The 18,259-nt window shown below is 39.0% G+C and overlaps 1 protein-coding gene across 1 annotated transcript in view; it reads left to right on the forward strand.

The window, feature by feature from the left end:
* Positions 1-18,259, forward strand: part of GOLGA4 (golgin A4) — a 110,552-nt gene that overhangs the window by 26,558 nt on the left and 65,735 nt on the right. Inside the window, 5 exon segments of the mRNA XM_070359639.1 lie at positions 420-518; positions 4,805-4,870; positions 15,023-15,337; positions 16,092-16,139; positions 17,507-17,563. Of these exon segments, the coding sequence (XP_070215740.1) occupies positions 420-518; positions 4,805-4,870; positions 15,023-15,337; positions 16,092-16,139; positions 17,507-17,563 (585 nt within the window).

An 18,259-nucleotide genomic window follows, 5' to 3' on the forward strand; every position in this document is an offset into this window, starting at 1 on the left:
TGATTAAAGTTTTGTGTGTTTATCTGCCCCATAAATTTCCATGCTGTCTTTTTCTGTCTATAGAAAGGAGCAGCTCAGTATTTAAGACTTTGTGTTCTTTACCATGAATTGTTCTTATTGGTGTAGACTTTAATGCTGAATTGCCAGACGTGGTGTATGCTAGGGTGCCTGTTGCATACATCATTTGTCTGTCAATAAGCAAGCTGTTTAAAGTTGAGTTTTGAGGTCCAGAACAGCTCAGCTCATCTCCCTGAACTTTCCCAGGAACTTACTATTTCTGTGGGTGGAGTGGTGCTAGTGCAAGGCCACTGGAGTGTGTGCGTGCTTGTGGGATGAGAACTTTGCAACATGCCCTTATGATTTGTTTTTCATCCTTTATTTTATGTTTATGCCTCTGCTCATTACCCTGAATGAGACAGCTCCTAGCCGGGATGATAGCAGAGCCTGCTTTTCTCTCTGAGTATACTATCTTTGCTTTGGATTCCTCCAAGCAGCCTAAAACCCAGACTGAAAGTGTGGTGAGTCCTTCCACCGCTTTCTGCACTCCCTGTGTGGGGAAACAGAGTAATTTGGTCATTCTAGAAGCATATCTCATGTTGCTTGTCACTGACCACCTCTCAAAGCATCTTCAGTGCTGTGCTGCTAACCTTGCTCTAAAAAAACCAGAGTGTAAACTGCTGAGTTCTGATGGCTGGTGTGTGTTTGCTAGCTTTTTAACAGCAACAAAATTTAACACTGTTTTCATTAACATAGCGAAGAATACTTTCACTTGGTATGAACTCTTAAGTTTTCCTCCCTAGGGAATGTTTGCTCATTAACTAAGAGAGGTACGTATTGCTAGGAATCTCTGTTCTACTCATGGTAGGAGGCCAAGAATATTTTGAGATGTGACTCACATTTTTAGGAATGAAAAAATCATTGTATATAAATCCGTAATTAAGCAATATTGAGTAGGCAGGTGGGGTCTACTATAACAAGTTAGTTGCATCTTATTTTGGGAGACTACCAGTTTTCTGTGTATAAAACATTTGAAAGGAAAAAATTACTCTTTATCTTTCAGCTGACCGAATTCATACAATTTTGAATCTTGTGTATAATTCCACTTTGGAAAATTTGCTAAATTAATAAATTTAGCAAGTTAAAAGTTAGAAGTTTGATTGCCAAGTAAGGTTAGCTTTTGGTGTTAGAATGAACACCAGCTGAACTGGGACTGAGGTTTTTTTTTAAACAATAAGAGTTGGTTTAATTTATTAAGCAGCTGGTGATGAAATTAGAACATTTCTGTACTTAATCATGGGGCTTCCAACTTGGCTTAGTGATAAAGAATATGCCTGCCAGTGCAGGAGATGCAAGAGACACAGGTTTGATCCCTGGGTTGGAAAGATCCTTGGAGGAAATGGCAACCCACTTCAGTATTCTTGCCTGGAAAATTTCACGGATGGAGGAGCCTGGCGGTCTGTAGTCCATGGGGTCTCAAAGAGTCAAACACAACTGAACAACTAAGCACGCACTCACATACTTATTCATGCAGCCAGCAAAGACTTGGTCTGCATGTGGCCAGTAGCAATGCTGTATTACCTTCCTTCTCAACTGGGTTTTAGGAAAGAAAGCAGCTGAGAGTTCTTGTGATGCCTTAGGTTGGCTCTCAGGAATAGAGGTCTCTTCTTGGTTCTGGGCTACCAGTTATACCTCACTGTTTTCAGTCCTGAGAGGGAGACAGGAGTCCCAGTTAGAGATAACTTACCAACTTATTTTAAAAATATAAAATGATGTTCCACTTCATGTAGTAGTAATGGAGGCTTGACAAAAAAAAAAATAGAACTTCTTCTAGGTCCACTTCCATAAGTACACAAAAACAATTCATATTGAATACCTATCCTATTACAAAAAAATGCTAATAATTTTAAAATGAAGCCTTTAGAACTATTTAAAATATGGTAAGTAGGCTAAAAGTCTGTGATAATCTTATTTAAATTTTGTTTGTTTGTTTGTTTATTCTGGTAATAACATTTCTCCTCACATAAAACCATGGTATAACCTTACAGCAGTTAAAAGTGATTGTTGAAAGATGTAACAAATTATAATTGAAGACAAATCTGGCAGGGAACCTGTGTGTACTTTTAAATTAAATGCACTTCAGAAACATTTTTTTGTTATCTCACAATTGCCTCCAGGAGACAGTGTTGGTGACCATTGAGTATTGACATGTGTTGAGCTAGTTCTCTGGGCTTCTGTTGCCGGGAGGCATTCAGAAGTCTTCTTGCACTGAAAGATGGGCTGCATAAGGGGTTAAGAAGCAATTCCTGAGCCTCTGCTATCAGTCAGGCAAATGTAGGGTTCTTGCTCTCTAAGCGTTTGTAGTTAGTACTGAGACAAAAATGTCAAAATACGCTTAACAATTCAAAAGAAGTAAGGCTTTGTAGAAGAAAATACAAGCATAGGAAATGTGTTAGTCCCTCAGGCCAGCCATAGGAGGCTTCACAAAAAAAGAGGTGTTTGAAAGTTGAAAGATGAGAAAGAATTTGCAGGGCAGAAATGAAGAAGGCATTATATGTAGTGACAATATCTGTAATTTTTGTTTCTAGAGATTCCTAACTTACATTTTCATGGTAACATAGTTCAGTACTTTCTTTAGTTGTCTTGCATTTATTCAGATATATAGTATTTTTTGCACTTACTCACTCAGTCATGTCTGACTCTTTGCGACCCCATGAACTGGGGCTTTCCAGGCACCTCTGTCCATGGGATTCTCCAGGCAAGAATACTGGAGTGGGTAGCCAGTCTCTTCACCAGGGGATCTTCCTAACCCAGGGGTCGAACCTGGGTCTCCCGCAAGAATCTTGTGGACAGATTCTTTACCGTCTGAGCTACCAGGGGAGCCTGATATATAGTATAGCAAGTAAATTAAAATATAGGTACAGGAAAGAAAAGTTTTTAAATATTATGCTGTTTGTTTGGTAGAGTGGTATTTCAAACAGTTGTAGAATAGCTGTTTTTGTATGGATCACAATAATGTACCAGGTTTTTTTACTACATAAAATAGAATATCTTATGGAGCCCTCTTGTTTGCTTTCTCCATAATTTAAAGGTCAGTTACTTTTCTTTTTTTCCCTTGATAAATAAAATTCATTTAATTTAATTTTATTTATTAAAGTTTTAGTCTTCAGTAAACATCTTTTTAATATTCTGTGCAACTGAATATGAAGTATACATAAAGCATTTTTACTGCACATAGACAATTACTTTTCAATTGCCTGGCAGAGAGACTTGCTGATCTCTGTGAAATATGTCTTTTATTTTAGAGTGTGTAGTGTAGGATATTTTTAGGGCTGGAAAGCATTAATTGCAATGTTGTACAAATGTATGCCGTGTATCCAGCTTCTAATTCTTTGAAATGGCAGAGAAGAGGAAGATAAAAGTTAATTCCTATATTCCCCTAACCGTTCTCCCCTGTGTAAGTTTAAGGAGGTGTCTTGGACTGATAAAATTTGATAGCTCTTTTTATGTTAGAGGGGCAAGGTATTTAAACTTTTATAAGGGAAAAATTTAAACATATAGCAAGAGTGGAAATAGCAATAAAAATTGCATAAGATTACTTGTCCTTCCCCCAATATCCATTGTCCGGTGTCAGCAAATAATAACTCATGGCTATCTTATACCATCCCCTCACACCTCCCTAACCATACCCCTCCCGCCCTCATCACACATGCAGATACCCCTCTCCCCCATCCCCATGGGATTATTTGAAGCAAATTTCAGAAATCTTACCTACCTATTTTGGTATATATTTCTAAAAGATGAAGACTAAAGCTACAAAATCATAGTACATTTATCACAGCGAAAATTAATAATTTCATAGTATCAGATACCTAATGAGAGTTCAAAAATTTGAGAACACTTTTGCAAAGTTGCATGCTTTCCCCACTTGTATTTAAGAATAAGAAGAGTCATATATTTGACCTTTTCTTGGTTAGCCCTAAGAGGTTGTAGGGGAAAACTTGGTACTTTTTAAGCACCAAGTTACTGAAACATAGGGACTAGTATTTGGTTGAATGCTTTTGTTTAAAACATGGATGTTACTTTATCATGAGCTGCTTCTGTAGGTTTAATTTTAGTTAGACACTTAGTGTATTATGAATAGTGTAGAATTTTGAATCTCGAAGAATATCAAACCTTACGGAACTAACACAGGTTTGATGTAATAAGTAGAATGCTGTGTAACTTAGAACATTTGTCATACCAACAGAACAGAACAAAAACCTTTCATTTGTGGAAGAAATTATTTTTAATTTTAAGTTTTTCTGAAAACTGTCCTACCAATTTCATTTAGACTGGTGGCTTTAAATGAATGAGGCATTTCCATTTCTTATTAGGAAGATATTTTTCAGAGCTTAGCCCGAATAACTTTAAATAGTATTTAATTGTAAGGAACAGTTGACATTACTTCCTCTGGATAGTTTTCTACTTGAATGAGTTTTGCTGACTGAATTCCTGATGTTAATTTTGTATTGAGGGAAAAAACTGGGGTGATGGTAATGGGGGGAGGCATGGGATTAGTTTGTAAATTTTGCTACATACTAATCCTTGCTATTTAGTTACAGATAAAATAGCAAAATGAATTTTCTAAAATACTTACCATACTAGTTTTGCCTTGCATGAAAAAATTCTAATAAGTGAGCAGTTACTAATTTTGTTTAATAGATACGTGTGTCTAATAGGTTTTGGTACTTGGCCTTTGTTCTTAACGGTTTTAAAACTTTAGTTTTCTGATCCTCTCTTTACAGTGTTTCTTTGTTTTTCTTAGAATGCGTCTTTCCAAGCCACAAAATCTCCCGACAGTGTTAATGGAAGTGAACCCACAACTCCTCAGGTTTGTTTTAAATGTTATTTAAAAGAAAGAGCAAGTCATTTCAGTGTCAGTCAATCTATATTATTAGCATTTGACTTTACAATGAAACAGTGATGTCCAAACACTTGATACAGTATGTATGGTAAATCCAAGTTTGTTGATGGTTTCTTGGAAAAAGTTTAAAGTGAAGTAATACATGTGTGTGTGTGTGTGTGTGTATTGTAAGTTTCCATTATTGCTCATTTAAAAACTTAATGGCACCGAAGATAAAACTTTGAAAAACAGACTGACTTTATAGTTGTAAAAGATTAGGAGTAAGCCATACTGAAAGACATGTTGATTTACATATTCTAGAATGGGGATGTGAAGAAAATGGCATTTTCTTTTAAAGTTTGTTCTAATGCAGAATATCTTATTACTAGCGAGTTAAGTTTATCTTTGACTTTAAAAAGTTATTTGGAGAGTGGGACTCATGTAACCTTCTTTTGACTCCTTCCAAAAAAGAAAGAAATTCATTAAAAAAAAATCTTAATGATAGCAGTGTCTGAGATGAACATTTATTATTTTTGGCTTTACTGATGATTATTCATCATTAACCTGGCTATTCTCAACAGTGTCTAGTGTAGGGCAGTAACATTGCTGATTCTGTGGACCTGGAGCACGAACATGGGCAGTTTCTCAACAGTCTGATTTATGAACTAAATCATGCAGACTAAACATTCTAAAGTATTGTCTAGCTTCCCAAACTCCATGAACAGCTTACCTGTGAGCTGAGAACCTCATTCTTTTCAGGGAGGCCAGTCAGATTCTGGGCCAAGTCCCTGGGCCTTGAAACATCCCCAGTTAATCCCAAATCCTTTTCAGTTCAGTTCAGTTCAGTCGCTCAGTCATGTCCGACTCTTTGCGACCCCATGAATCGCAGCACGCCAGGCCTTCCTGTCCATCACCAACTCCTGGAGTTCACTCGGACTCATGTCCATCGAGTCAGTGATGCCATCCAGCCATCTCATCCTCTGTTGTACCCTTCTCCTCCTGTCCCCAGTCCTTCCCAGCATCAGAGTCTTTTCGAATGAGTCAACTCTTCGCATGAGGTGGCCAAAGTACTGCAGTTTCAGCTTTAGCATCATTCCTTCCAAGGAAATCCCGGAGCTAATTTCCTTCAGAATGGACTGGTTGGATCTCCTTGCAGTCCAAGGGACTCTCAAGAGTCTTCTCCAACACCACAGTTCAAAAGCATCAATTCTTCGGCGCTCAGCCTTCTTCACAGTCCACCTCTCACATCCATACATGACCACAGGAAAAACCATAGCCTTGACTAGACGGACGTTTGTTGGCAAAGTAACGTCTCTGCTTTTGAATATGCTATCTAGGTTGGTCATAACTTTCTTCCAAGGAGTAAGCATCTTTTAATTTCATGGCTGCAGTCACCATCTGCAGTGATTTTGGAGCCCCCCCAAAAAAAGTCTGACACTGTTTGCACTGTTCCCCATCTATTTCCCATAAAGTGATGGGACCGGATGCCATGATCTTTGTTTTCTGAATGTTGAGCTTTAAGCCAACTTTTTTACTCTCCTTTTACAAATACATAATTTCTTGCAAGTGCCTTGAAGGAGGGGTAAAATATTGGGAGGCATCAGTCTAAATGTTACTGGACAGATCCAGTGATCTTTGAGGAATATTTATCAGAAAATATTATTTAGAATGCTTATTCTATTGTAGAATAGTCCAAACAGATTGAATACAATTGTGAATGCAAAAACTAGAGTGAATAACAACCAATGTTTTGATCAAATTCAGGAGAGACTTAAGTTTTGATTAAGGTGAGGAATGAACTTGTGTGATATTCAGAAAGTTAGTTGTGTTTATTGCGTTTACTGTGTCTCAGGTGTTGTTGATCATTTTATGTACATGATCTCATTTAATTCTTGTTACAAGGAGACACCTCCACTCAGAGTCTGTTTGCTTTTATACAAAATTCTGACAGGTTGGTTGTTGGTTGCTGTTAGCAAATTAGGAACAATGGATATCCCTGAAGCAGGTAGAATGCTTACTGTAATTGGGAGCAGGAAATCAGAGTTAACACCAAGGTAGAAGAGATGGTGAAAAGCAAGCCCAAGAGTTTATAAAGTGTAGCTGCTTGTGACCCCCTTACTACTGGGTAGATCATCTTCTGTAAATCAGTAGATTTTGGCACACAGTTTGTGGCAGAGATGTTATTAAAAAGGGTTACTCACTGTCTTTATCTAAAATAGCAGAAAAGTGTAGTATACCCTTTTCAAAAAAATGTCTGTTATACTTAACAGTAGTTAACTCTTCAGTTTAATTTGGTACACAAAATTCAGGTAATCAGTACATAACATTCAGCTAATCAAAATGACTCTTCATTCATAGGTTGACATTTTACCTTGCTGCTGCTGCAGCTAAGTCGCTTCAGTCATGTCCGACTCTGTGCGACCCCATAGACAGCAGCCTACCAGGCTCCCCTGTCCTTGGGATTCTCCAGGCAAGAACACTGGAGTGGGTTGCCATTTCCTTCTCCAATGCATGAAAGTAAAAAGTGAAAGTGAAGTCGCTCAGTCGTGTCCGACTCTAGCAACCCCATGGACTGCAGCCCACCAGGCTCCTCTGTCCATGGGATTTGCCAGGCAAAAGTACTGGAGTGGGATGCCATTGCCTTCTCCGGACATTTTACCTTAGACAGACTTAAAAAAAACTCAGACATTTGAAAATAATCAGTGTATGCCACCATGTAATAGAGAAAAATATAGTTTGTAAAACAAGTATATATGAGCATTCATCCTTATCTGAGAAGCTGTGAAATAGTTTGATTATAGTTTTAGTGTTGTGGCAGTTAGGATAACTATAGGATCTAGTATTACTGTCTTATTGTGTAGATAAGATATTAGGCATGAAACCTTAAATTACTTGCCCAGAGACTAGTGATTAGTTATTGATAGTGGAATTATCATAGATTGACAAAAACATCAGTCTCCCCAGCTATAATTTTTTTTTTTTTTTGCCATGCATTGCCTCATTTAAATTTATATGTTGTTAAAATGAGATATGGAGAGCAGAGTAGTGGTTGCCAGAGGCGAGGAGGGTGGTGGCACGGCGAAATGGGCGAAGGGATAGAGAGCTACAGACTTCCAGCTATAAAATAAATAAGTCATAGGGATGTGTAATGTACTGCACTGGAAATAGAGTCAGTAATATTGTAATAACTTTGGTGCATAATCTGTAAAAATATCTAATCAGTATGTTTCATGCCTGAAATGAACATATCATTGTATGTTCTAAACTTCAGCAAAAACAACAAAAAATAACAACTGACTTTCACTAAATTCAATAGAGCAAAACATAGGAATTTAAATGGCCGTTCTCATATGCTGTTATTTTTTTTTAGGTTGTGGGAAAAAGTCTGGTTTTGAAAATCATTAATTTTTTTAAAAAGAAATTATAGTAGTAAAATTAAATTTTGAAATTTTCGTTACTGTTTTTGAATACTGCTAGAAGTGAAAGACTGCTTTTAATTTTATTTTCAATAGTTATGAAACATTTCCAACATACAGAAAAGTTGAAAGAACTTTATAAAGTGAACATATGTGTACCTAACGCGTCAGTTCTGTCACTGATGCATTCATTACCATACTCTTTTTTCTGTCCATATATTCATTCCTCTATTTGTACCTCAATCTATTTTATTTTTTTGATGCCTTTCAAAGTTGTAGGCCACAGTACTAATGTTTTAGTATGCATATCGTTATCTAGAGATCAGTGTTTATAATTTCTTTTTTGAAGTGAATTTTACATAAAATGAAATGTACAAGCCTCAAATGTGCACTGACTGAGTTTTGACAGTTGTATGTGCCAAACCCAGCCACAGGTTATGGAAGATTATCAACACCCCAGAAAGTTCCCTTGTGGTGCTCCTCTCAGAGGCAACCTGGTTTAATTTTTTTCCACCATGCGACAGATTAGTTTTGCTTATTTTAGATTTTCATGTAAGTGGCCTCATAGAGTGCACTGTTCTGTGGAAGGCTTCTTTCACTCAGCACAGTATTTTTGGAATCTTATCCTTGCTGTACTTATCAGTAGTTTGTTCCTACCTGTTGTTGTGTAGTTTTTCTATATGAATATTCTGTAGATACTCACCTATTGATGGACACCTGGGCTGCTTGAAGTTTTCTATTATGAATAAAGCTTATGAACGTTATTGTAGAGTGTTACTGGTGTCGTATTAATGCTTTCCCATGATTTCTAGAATAAGATATACTATATAAAAAAATGATATGTATCATTTTGATCAATCATTGAGTATTTCAAGTTTTCCCATTAGATCATCATTATCATATTGCCAGGTAGGGTTCAGCTGAACAAATGTGTCCTAAGCACCTCCTGTGGAAAGCACTGAGGCAAGACTACAGAAATAGAGAATATGGATCCTGTCCTAAAAGAGTATAAAGTTTGGGGTGAGGGTGTGTGTGCAGTGGATACAATGTAGGAAAACATATTTAGTGCTTCCTATACGAGACATTATTTTAAGTGTTTTTGGCCATTTAATCCTCATAACAATCTACTAATTTTTTTTTTTTTTAAATAAATGAGGAAATTGAAACAGAGGTCTTAAAGTTAGTAAGTAGTAAAGCTGGAATTCAAATCAGGAAGTCTGTTCTTAACCACTGTGCTGTATTATCTCTGTAGTTGTTTTAAGGCATAAACAGTTAGTTGTTATATCAGCGAGTAAGTAATGTTGAGTCAGAAGGCAGTATGTGCTCCAGGAGTGGTCCTGGTAAAGTGCTTAGCGATTAAGAAAGGCAGTTTCTGATGGGAGAAATCCTAGAAATTTGAACTCACTTTTGAAGGATGTCTGGGTTTCCATATGCATGGAAACTTTGGGCGATAGCACAGAGGCACACAGACAACGCATTTGCTCAGGAAACAGGAAGTTCCCTAGTAGAACTTAAGTTTCTGTTACGTGGAGGGGTGATTTTACAAAGAAATGGGTCTTGGGAACTGGGAATCTTGAACATAAGTGAAGGATTTTGATCTTTCTATTAAGTGAGAGTTCAAATTAAGAACTGGAATGAAATGAACCGAATTATATTTTAGGAAGAAATCCTAAAAATCCTAGTGACTGTGTGACACAGCGGCAGACCGGTGGGTAAGAGATCTGAGGCAGGAGAACAGAAGGTTGCTACAGATATCCAGCTGGCAGAGGATAAAAGTCTGAACAATAACACTGTTGGGGAAATAGGAAGGAGGAGTGAAAACAGGGTCAAGCGGGTGAGACAGAAAGGCGTTAAAAAGTAACTCTGTGTTCATTTATTCTTCCTTATACATTTCTCCTCTAATCCCCATCAGCTTTTTAAACAGTGAGTTACAAATCAGGGAATATCTTTGGTGCCAGAAGCCTGGCAGTGGTTGGAGCCCGCGGGAGCTGAGTTTCTCATGTAGCAGAAGCGCTGGAGACAGTTGTTAGAGACCCTTTCCCTTTGGCTTCCTGTCCTGCCCTCCGTTTTTCCTCTCATTCTCATCACTGCCTTTCATCCTCACAGTTCCAAGTTTGGCCTCCAGGAAATACATCTCCATTCTCAATAGGACAAAAGACACATTCCTTATCAGGAAAATAATATTTCTTCTAGAAGGTTCCATCGTGGTTTTTGGCTGCACTGTGTGGCTTGTGGGCTCTTAATTCTCTGACCAGGAACTGAACCCAGGCCCCCACAGTGAAAGTGTGGAGTCCTAACCACTGGACTGCCAGAAAACTGAGGAAGGTCCCATCCTTTAGAGTCCCACTCAGTAGTATCCATTATTGGCTGAGCTTTGGCACACAGCCCACTCGTGGCTGAACCAGAGTCTGGGAAAAGCTAATTTTATTATTATTTTACATTTATATTTTTAATAATTTTGTTAGTTCTTTTATTTGTAGCTGTGCTGGGTCTTTGTTGCTGTGTGGGCTTTGCTCCAGTTGCAGTGAGCGGGGCTGCCCTCTAGTTGTGGTGTGCGGCTTCTCATCACCGTGCCTTCTCCTGTTGCACAGCGCCCTCTAGTTGTGGTGTGCGGCCTCTCATTGCCCTGCCTTCTCCTGTTGCACAGCGCCCTCTAGTTGTGGTGTGCGGCCTCTCATCGCCGTGCCTTCTCCTGTTGCACAGCGCCCTCTAGTTGTGGTGTGCGGCCTCTCATTGCCCTGCCTTCTGTTGCACAGTGCCCTGTAGTTGTGGTGTGCGGCTTCTTATCGCCCCGCCTTCTCCTGTTGCACAGCGCCCTCTAGTTGTGGTGTGCGGCCTCATCGCCGTGCCTTCTCCTGTTGCACAGCACGGGCTCCAGGGCAGCCAAGCTCAGCAGTTGCAGCTCCCGGACTCCAGAGCACAGGCTTCATAGGGGCGCAGCTTAGTTGCTCGGAGGCGTGTGGATCCTCCTGGATCAGGGAACGAACCAGTGTCTCCTGCATTGGCAGGTGGATTCTTTATCACTGAACCAGCAGGGAAGCCCAGAGCTAATTTTAAAAATCCTTTAATTGAAATGTAATGTATCACACTATAATATCTACATACAGAAAAGTATCATGTATTCCATATACAGTTTTCTGAATTTTCACAAACTAAACACAGCTTTCTAACCAGCACCCAAAATCAAGAAACAGAAATTACCAGCTTCCCAGAAACTGTTGTGTTCCTTTCTGTTCTCCTCTCACACTGGGGGCGGGGGTAACTACTGTTGTGGCTTCTAACACTATAGATTAATTTTGCCTGTTTCTGAGTTAATGTAAATAGAATCAGAAGTGGATATTCTTTTGTGTCTGGCTTCTTTTGTTTAATACTGTTAGTGTTAGATTCATGTATATTCTTGTTTGTGGCTATTAATCTTTCATTCTTGTTGCTATCTGCTGCTGCTCCTGCTAAGTCACTTCAGTCGTGTCTGACTCTGTTTGACCCCATAGATGGCAGCCCATGAGGCTTCCCCGTCCCTGGGATTCTCCAGGCAAGAACACTGGAGTGGGTTGCCATTTCCTTCTCCAGTGCATGAAAGTGAAAAGTGAAAGTGAAGTTACTCAGTCGTGTCTGACTCTTAGCGACCCCATGGACTGCGGCCCACCAGGCTCCTCCGTCCATGGGATTTTCCAGGCAGGAGTGCTGGAGTGGGGTGCCATTGCCTTCTCCGTGTTGCTGTCTAGTATTCCATTGATGATCAGACAACAGTTGATTTTTCCTGTCTGTTATTGATGAGCATCAACAGTAGTTTCAGGTTTGGCACTGTTTTGAACAGTGCTGCTGTAAGATTCTAGTGCATGTCTTTTGTTGAACATAATTATACATTTGTACTGGATATACAGTGAAGTGAAAGTTGCTCAGTCATGTCCGACTCTTTGTGACCCCTGTGGACTATACAGTCCATGGAATTCTCCAGGCCAGACTACTGGAGTGGGTAGCCTTTCTCTTCTGCAGGGGATCTTCCCAGCTGAGGGATTGAACCCAGGTTTCCTGCATTGCAGGCGGATTCTTTCCTAGCTGAGCCACAAGGGAAGCCCAAGAATACTGGAGTGGGTAGCCTATCACTTCTCCAGCAGATCAAACTGCTGGTCCACAGAGTACATATGTGTTTAGTTTTAATGTTAATAAATGCTAGTAGTTTTCCAAAATGGATGGCTTTATATCCTCACCAATACTTGGAGTTTTCCATAGTTGTATTTTAGCCGTTCCAGTGGATATGTGGTAGTGTGTCATTGTGGTTTTAGTTTATATTTGAGAAGGTGAATGTTTAACCTGGCTGTATTGTTAGCCTGAACGAAACTGGCGTCTGGTGGAAAGGAAGAAGGGAGGATTAGATATCTCTTGATAGATAGTGTTGGATATCTGGTGATGACAGCTCAAGCCAGTCATGGCGTGAAGTGCTTCACATGTCCTCGTGTAGTACTCGTCATGGGCACCCTGGGAGGTGAGTGCTGTTTTCCCCAGTTTACTTATGAAGAAACAGAGGCATAGAGGGGCAGTGTAACTTGCCTAAGGTCATATTGCTGGTCAGTGGTGGAAGGAAGACTTGAACCTATGAAGTCTGGCTGCAGAGCCTGTGCTCTAAGCTACTGCATCGTAGAGCCAGAAGAGTCTGCCACATAAGCTTGAGTATGGTTCTTAAGTAAAGTTTGTCTTTTAGTCTTCTTTCTCTAATACTGATAATCAATGTTTATTGCATATTTGCTACATTATAAGCAATTTGCGTGTACATGTTAACAAATTCAGTCTTGTGGCATCCTTATGAGGTAGGTAGTATTACTATTACCATCATTATTATTTTTATCATCCCTATTTTAGAGAGGTGGAAACAAAACTCATGAGGTTAAGTAACTTGACTCTTGTCTTGAACATTGATTGTGGTGGAACCAGGATTTAAACTTAGGCAGCTTTGCTTGGCAGCCCAACAGGCTAAATCGTGACACTCAGTCACCTTCCTGCCAAGCAGAGTAGATGTGACAGTTACCCAGCTTACGAGCTTCTGCACATAATGTCCTTGACATTGTTCATTAGTCCTGGCTCACCTAAAATAACAGTTATTTCTAGTGCTAGTCAGATTTCTCACTTGTTTGCCCTAGGCAGTTTACAAGGAGATTGTCTGTAGGAGCTGAAAAACACTTTTTGTGTGGGTCAGAAGTGGCTGGTAATGGAGTAGGCGTAAAGTGGGTCTTCAGGGTTTTGAGCATGAGGGACCCTCCTCTCCCTTAAGACTTTCTCCACCCTGTCCCAGAAGAGAGGTAAAACTTGCACATTAGGAAAGAATAAATTGCAAAGTACACGAAAATAGAAAAATGAAAGTAAAAATCACCTAAAATCTAACCACTCAGACCCACTGTCTGTTAACTTTTTGTGTTGGTCCTTTAACAGCCTGGTTCTCAAGGTGTTTGTGGACACATACATACCGATTCAAAACTATACGTAACTACTTTAATCAAAACGACCTCACGGTGTATGTGTCATTTTATAACCTGAGTTTTCCCGTTTAATAATAGTATGTCTTGAATCTTCGTACATACACCGTACTTGATATATCCTCCAGTGGTGAATATTTGGGTTGTTTTCAGTTTTTACTGTTACTAATCTGTGGTAAATCTCTGTGCTGATGAAGAGGGTGAGCCCCTGCTAACTCACACCCTGCCAACTACTATTATTAAATCTCTAAAATCTATAAAGTATTCCTGGTCTGATTTTTTTTATTGTGTATTAAAGAGACTGTTTCTGTTGTCTTGTAATCTTTGCCTGCACATGGCCTCAGTCTCCTCTGAGCATTTCGTTCCTAGCATCTTTGAGATCTTGCAGTGACCCTGTTGCACTAATGAGAATGAGTTTCTAGGAAACACCTAAAGTACTGACTGCTGTCATGTGAACAAAACAATGCTGCTTTAAATAATGCAAGTTATTGAATTATAGTATTTTCCATGGCTGTTTTACAAAATAATGCATTATCATTAATATGCTAATTAAGAGAACAGCTCTTGCTGATGATTGTTTCTGACATGAGGCTTACTGATCCACGCAGAGGGGCTTGAGCTCAGACTCTGACTGCCCTTCATGATTTTGTAACGGTTACGTTTATCCCCGAAGACAGTGGTAAGTAGAGCAGAGCCGAATGTCACCAGTCAGCTCTGCCTTTTGTTCTCTTACTGAGCAAAATGGGTTCACTCTGCGTTACTTATCCTCTGCCTGGGAAGAGTGTTAAGGACTGCGCCTCCAGGCAGACTCGATTCAGCCACACACTTAACACTTCACAGTACATATCCCCATTTGCGGTCCTGGGTGTACACTGTGGTATTGTTGGCCCCTGCCTCCAAGGATCTTAGTTTAGTGGATGAATCTCACAGCGCACAGGTGAGGTCTGCTGGGAAAGCATGGCTTCCTTCTTTTTTACAAATGGGCAAACCGAAGGGAAGTGACTCAGTGAAGGTCATTCCACTGCTCAGTGACAGACCTGGGAGCTATAACCCAGTCCTCAGACTCAAGGTCCAGAGCCTTTTCAGAAATAACCGGGCGTCTCTTGTTTTTCAGCAAACAATGTATTGTGTAAAATGTCAGGAATGAAGTTAAATGTGCTAGAGCTTTTAACAGATTCTTGCTGGTGATTAGGGAATAATAGAAGTCTAAATGTGTATTTTAACTCCCATGTTCTGTTGTGTTTTGGTCGTAGTCAAGTGACACGCAGTCTTTTGCACAGAAGCTCCAACTCCGGGTGCCGTCTGTGGAGTCTTTGTTTCGGAGTCCAGTAAAGGAATCTCTAGTCCGATCTTCCTCTAAAGAATCTTTGGTACGCACGTCTTCTAGAGAATCCCTGAATCGGTTCGACCTGGACTCTTCTGCTGCCTTCTTTGATCCACCCTCTGATATGGAGAGTGAGACTGAAGACTCACTTGGGAATTTAGACAGTCTCAGCAAAGAGCAGTTGATCCAGTGGTTGCGGAGGACGGAACGAAGGTTGAATGGCTACAAAGGGAAATGTTGTGAGGTAAGGGCATGATTTTTTTTTGCTAGTGTGAAAATTTCCTCCTCATGTTCTCTAATTCATGTTACGGCCTGGTCTTTACGCCTGTCGTTGGCTGAACTGTTGATTCCCTAGCTCTGCTGGATCCTGGTGGTGAGTAGTGTGTGGCAGTATCTAGTTAAAGACCTTCACCGGTGCTGAGGCCCTTTGGCCAGGACTCTTAGTAAAATTTTGGAGCAGATTGTTGCCTGTAGCCTTCTGATTCTCACATTGCTCTTTCTCCACCCTCCCTCTGCTTCTCATTCAGTTGGTGTGAGGTGGGGCCTAAGAACTTCTATTTCTATTAATAGCAGGCTCCAGGTGATGCTTTTGTTTGTGAGACTGACCTGTGACCACAGTTTGAGTAGTCTTTAGGCGATGGGCTCTAATCCCATTTTATGAATTAGATATGTGAGGTGTGTGTTTAGGTGAAATCCTATTTTATGTGTCTAGGTGAAATCCCATTCTGTGAATTAGGTATGTGAGGTATGTGTCTAGGTGAAATCAAATGTAATTTAGTATTTTTATGGTCAAGTTACACTTTATTTTTTAAAAATATATTATCTATATTATTTAGTTTCAACTGCATATGCATCTGATTAGCTTGAATTATCTATTAAAGGGTTCCTTTGACTTATTTTTTGACTTTCATAATGAGATGTTTTAGCAGAGGTTAGAACAATTAACTGCATTTATGTAGGAATGACTGATGTTATTAGTGACTTTTTCTTTATTTTAGCTTGTTACAGCTTATCAGACTCTTCATAGAGAGAAGAAAAAGCTACAAGTAAGTGATTTATTGGCTATTTATATTGATTCATATGTAATTTTAAAATTAGAAAGGATATTGTAATAAGACCCTGGCTTTTAATAATTTTTCATATGACCAAAGTATTTAACCTGTTTTACTATTAGGAATTTTGATGCAGAGAATGAGAGAAGTATCAAATGTTTTTGCCTCTGGTAGGGATGGGCTTCCTCAAGTATGCAGTATATAAGAAGTTTGGATTTAACTTGCTTGCCTCTCTCAAGTATGTTTCCTGGTGGGTCAGTCTGTAGGCTGCATGTTTGTTTTACTGGTAGATAAATATACAACTTGAAGGAGATGGCAACCCACTCCAGTACTCTTGCCTGGAAAATCCCATGGACGGAGGAGCCTGGTAGGCTGCAGTCCAGGGAATCACAAAGAGTCAGTGGGACACGACTGAGCGACTTCACTTTCAAATACCTGAAGACATCTGTTTCTTATCTTTATATCAGGGTCCAAAAATAAGCATCCTCTCTTCTGTTTCCTGAGGTTGTTGCTTATAAAGCCCTTGGTTAAGTGTGTAGAGAGTAGGAGTGATGATAGTTCTCCTGGTGACTTACTTCTGCCCTGTTCTGTCATCCTGTTCATGGCCAGAAATCTCCCAGCCGGCGTCCCAGGTGATAATTCACATGTCAGAGCTAAGGGGAAGTAGCACTCCAGTTCAGATGGTGCTGTTATTTATAAAATGCAGATAGTCTTCGTTCTTACTGTAGAAGTTATTTAAAACAGTTTAATGTCTTGTCCCATTTAGAGACATTAATTGTATAACCAAAAAATTACTTGTAAAGTGAGTTTTGGTAAACTTTATCTCCCCATGTATATTATTTTAAAATATTTAATTTACCATTAATAATAGTCTGCTTTGAGTACAACATTAAATTATATGACTTTGGTTTGGAATGTAACCAGTTGAGAATAGTAACATCAGTTATTTGTTGCTGATTTCACTATTCTAATTGTCCATAACAAGTGTGAAAATTAGATTATTACACATAAAGTATTTAATTTGATAATTTTTTAAACATGTGGTCTATAGAAGTGGGGGAATAGTTCTGATTTAATGCATTGTATTATTAATAATCCATAAACTCATTCTCAAAAGGTCATCTTATTCCTAAGTTCTGTGAGTACCTTGCTTGTGTTTCTTTGATTTGTCTGGTTTTTTGTTTCTAGATGTACATAAATCTACCACTAAGTGGCAGGAGAGAGTTGTGATTGCATAGTTGCAGAAGTAAAGGATGTTGGAAATAAAATTCAGTGATCTGTGATCTTTTTAACTTGATTGTCATTGATATGTCATGTGATTGTTTGAACCAGCTTTTTTTTTTTTTCCTTTTAAATTAAAGGGTATATTAAGTCAGAGTCAGGATAAAGCACTTCGGAGGATTGGAGAGTTAAGAGAGGTAAGTTGAGAATAGTACTTTGAGAATAGTGACTAAATTTCTCATATTTATCAGGACTGTTTTATGTTTTGGGATAGTTTCATATGTACCCCATTATAGTGAAAACTAGCCAGATCAGCCTACAAGACCAGGGGTCAGTTCTTTTAGTTTTTATTTGTGTGGTTTCCCTAAGATACATGTTGGTGAAATTACAGGCAGACCTTATTTTTTTGTACTTTACTGTGCTTCAGAGATCTTGCATTTTTACAGATTGAAGGCTTGTGGCAACCCTTTGTTATCAGATGATGGTATCTTTTAGTAATAAAATATTTTTTGAATTAAGGTATGTGCTTTTTTAATGCTGTTGCACACTAAATAGTTATTTAGTGTAAATAGTGTAAACATGACTTTTACATGCTCTGGGAAACCAAAAGTATTGTTTTATTGCAATACTTATTTTATTGTGTTGGTCTGAAATGAATCCATTATATCTCCAAGATGTTCCTGTAATGACTTAAGAATGGCTTATTTAACAATAGAGTATAATTTGCCTGCATAGACAGTCAGTGACAACTTCTAAGGCTAACCTGTCTCTTAGGTAGTTCAGGCTTCTTCTTGTTTTTTCCTAATCAGCAACCTTTTTACCTTTTTGGTGAAGTAAAACAAGAATTATGTTTCTTGTAATTTGGGAGGAAGGGTGTAATTTTTACAATAAAC

The sequence above is a fragment of the Bos mutus genome, chromosome 22 (genome assembly GCF_027580195.1).
Source record: "Bos mutus isolate GX-2022 chromosome 22, NWIPB_WYAK_1.1, whole genome shotgun sequence".
Classification (NCBI taxonomy): domain Eukaryota; kingdom Metazoa; phylum Chordata; class Mammalia; order Artiodactyla; family Bovidae; genus Bos; species Bos mutus.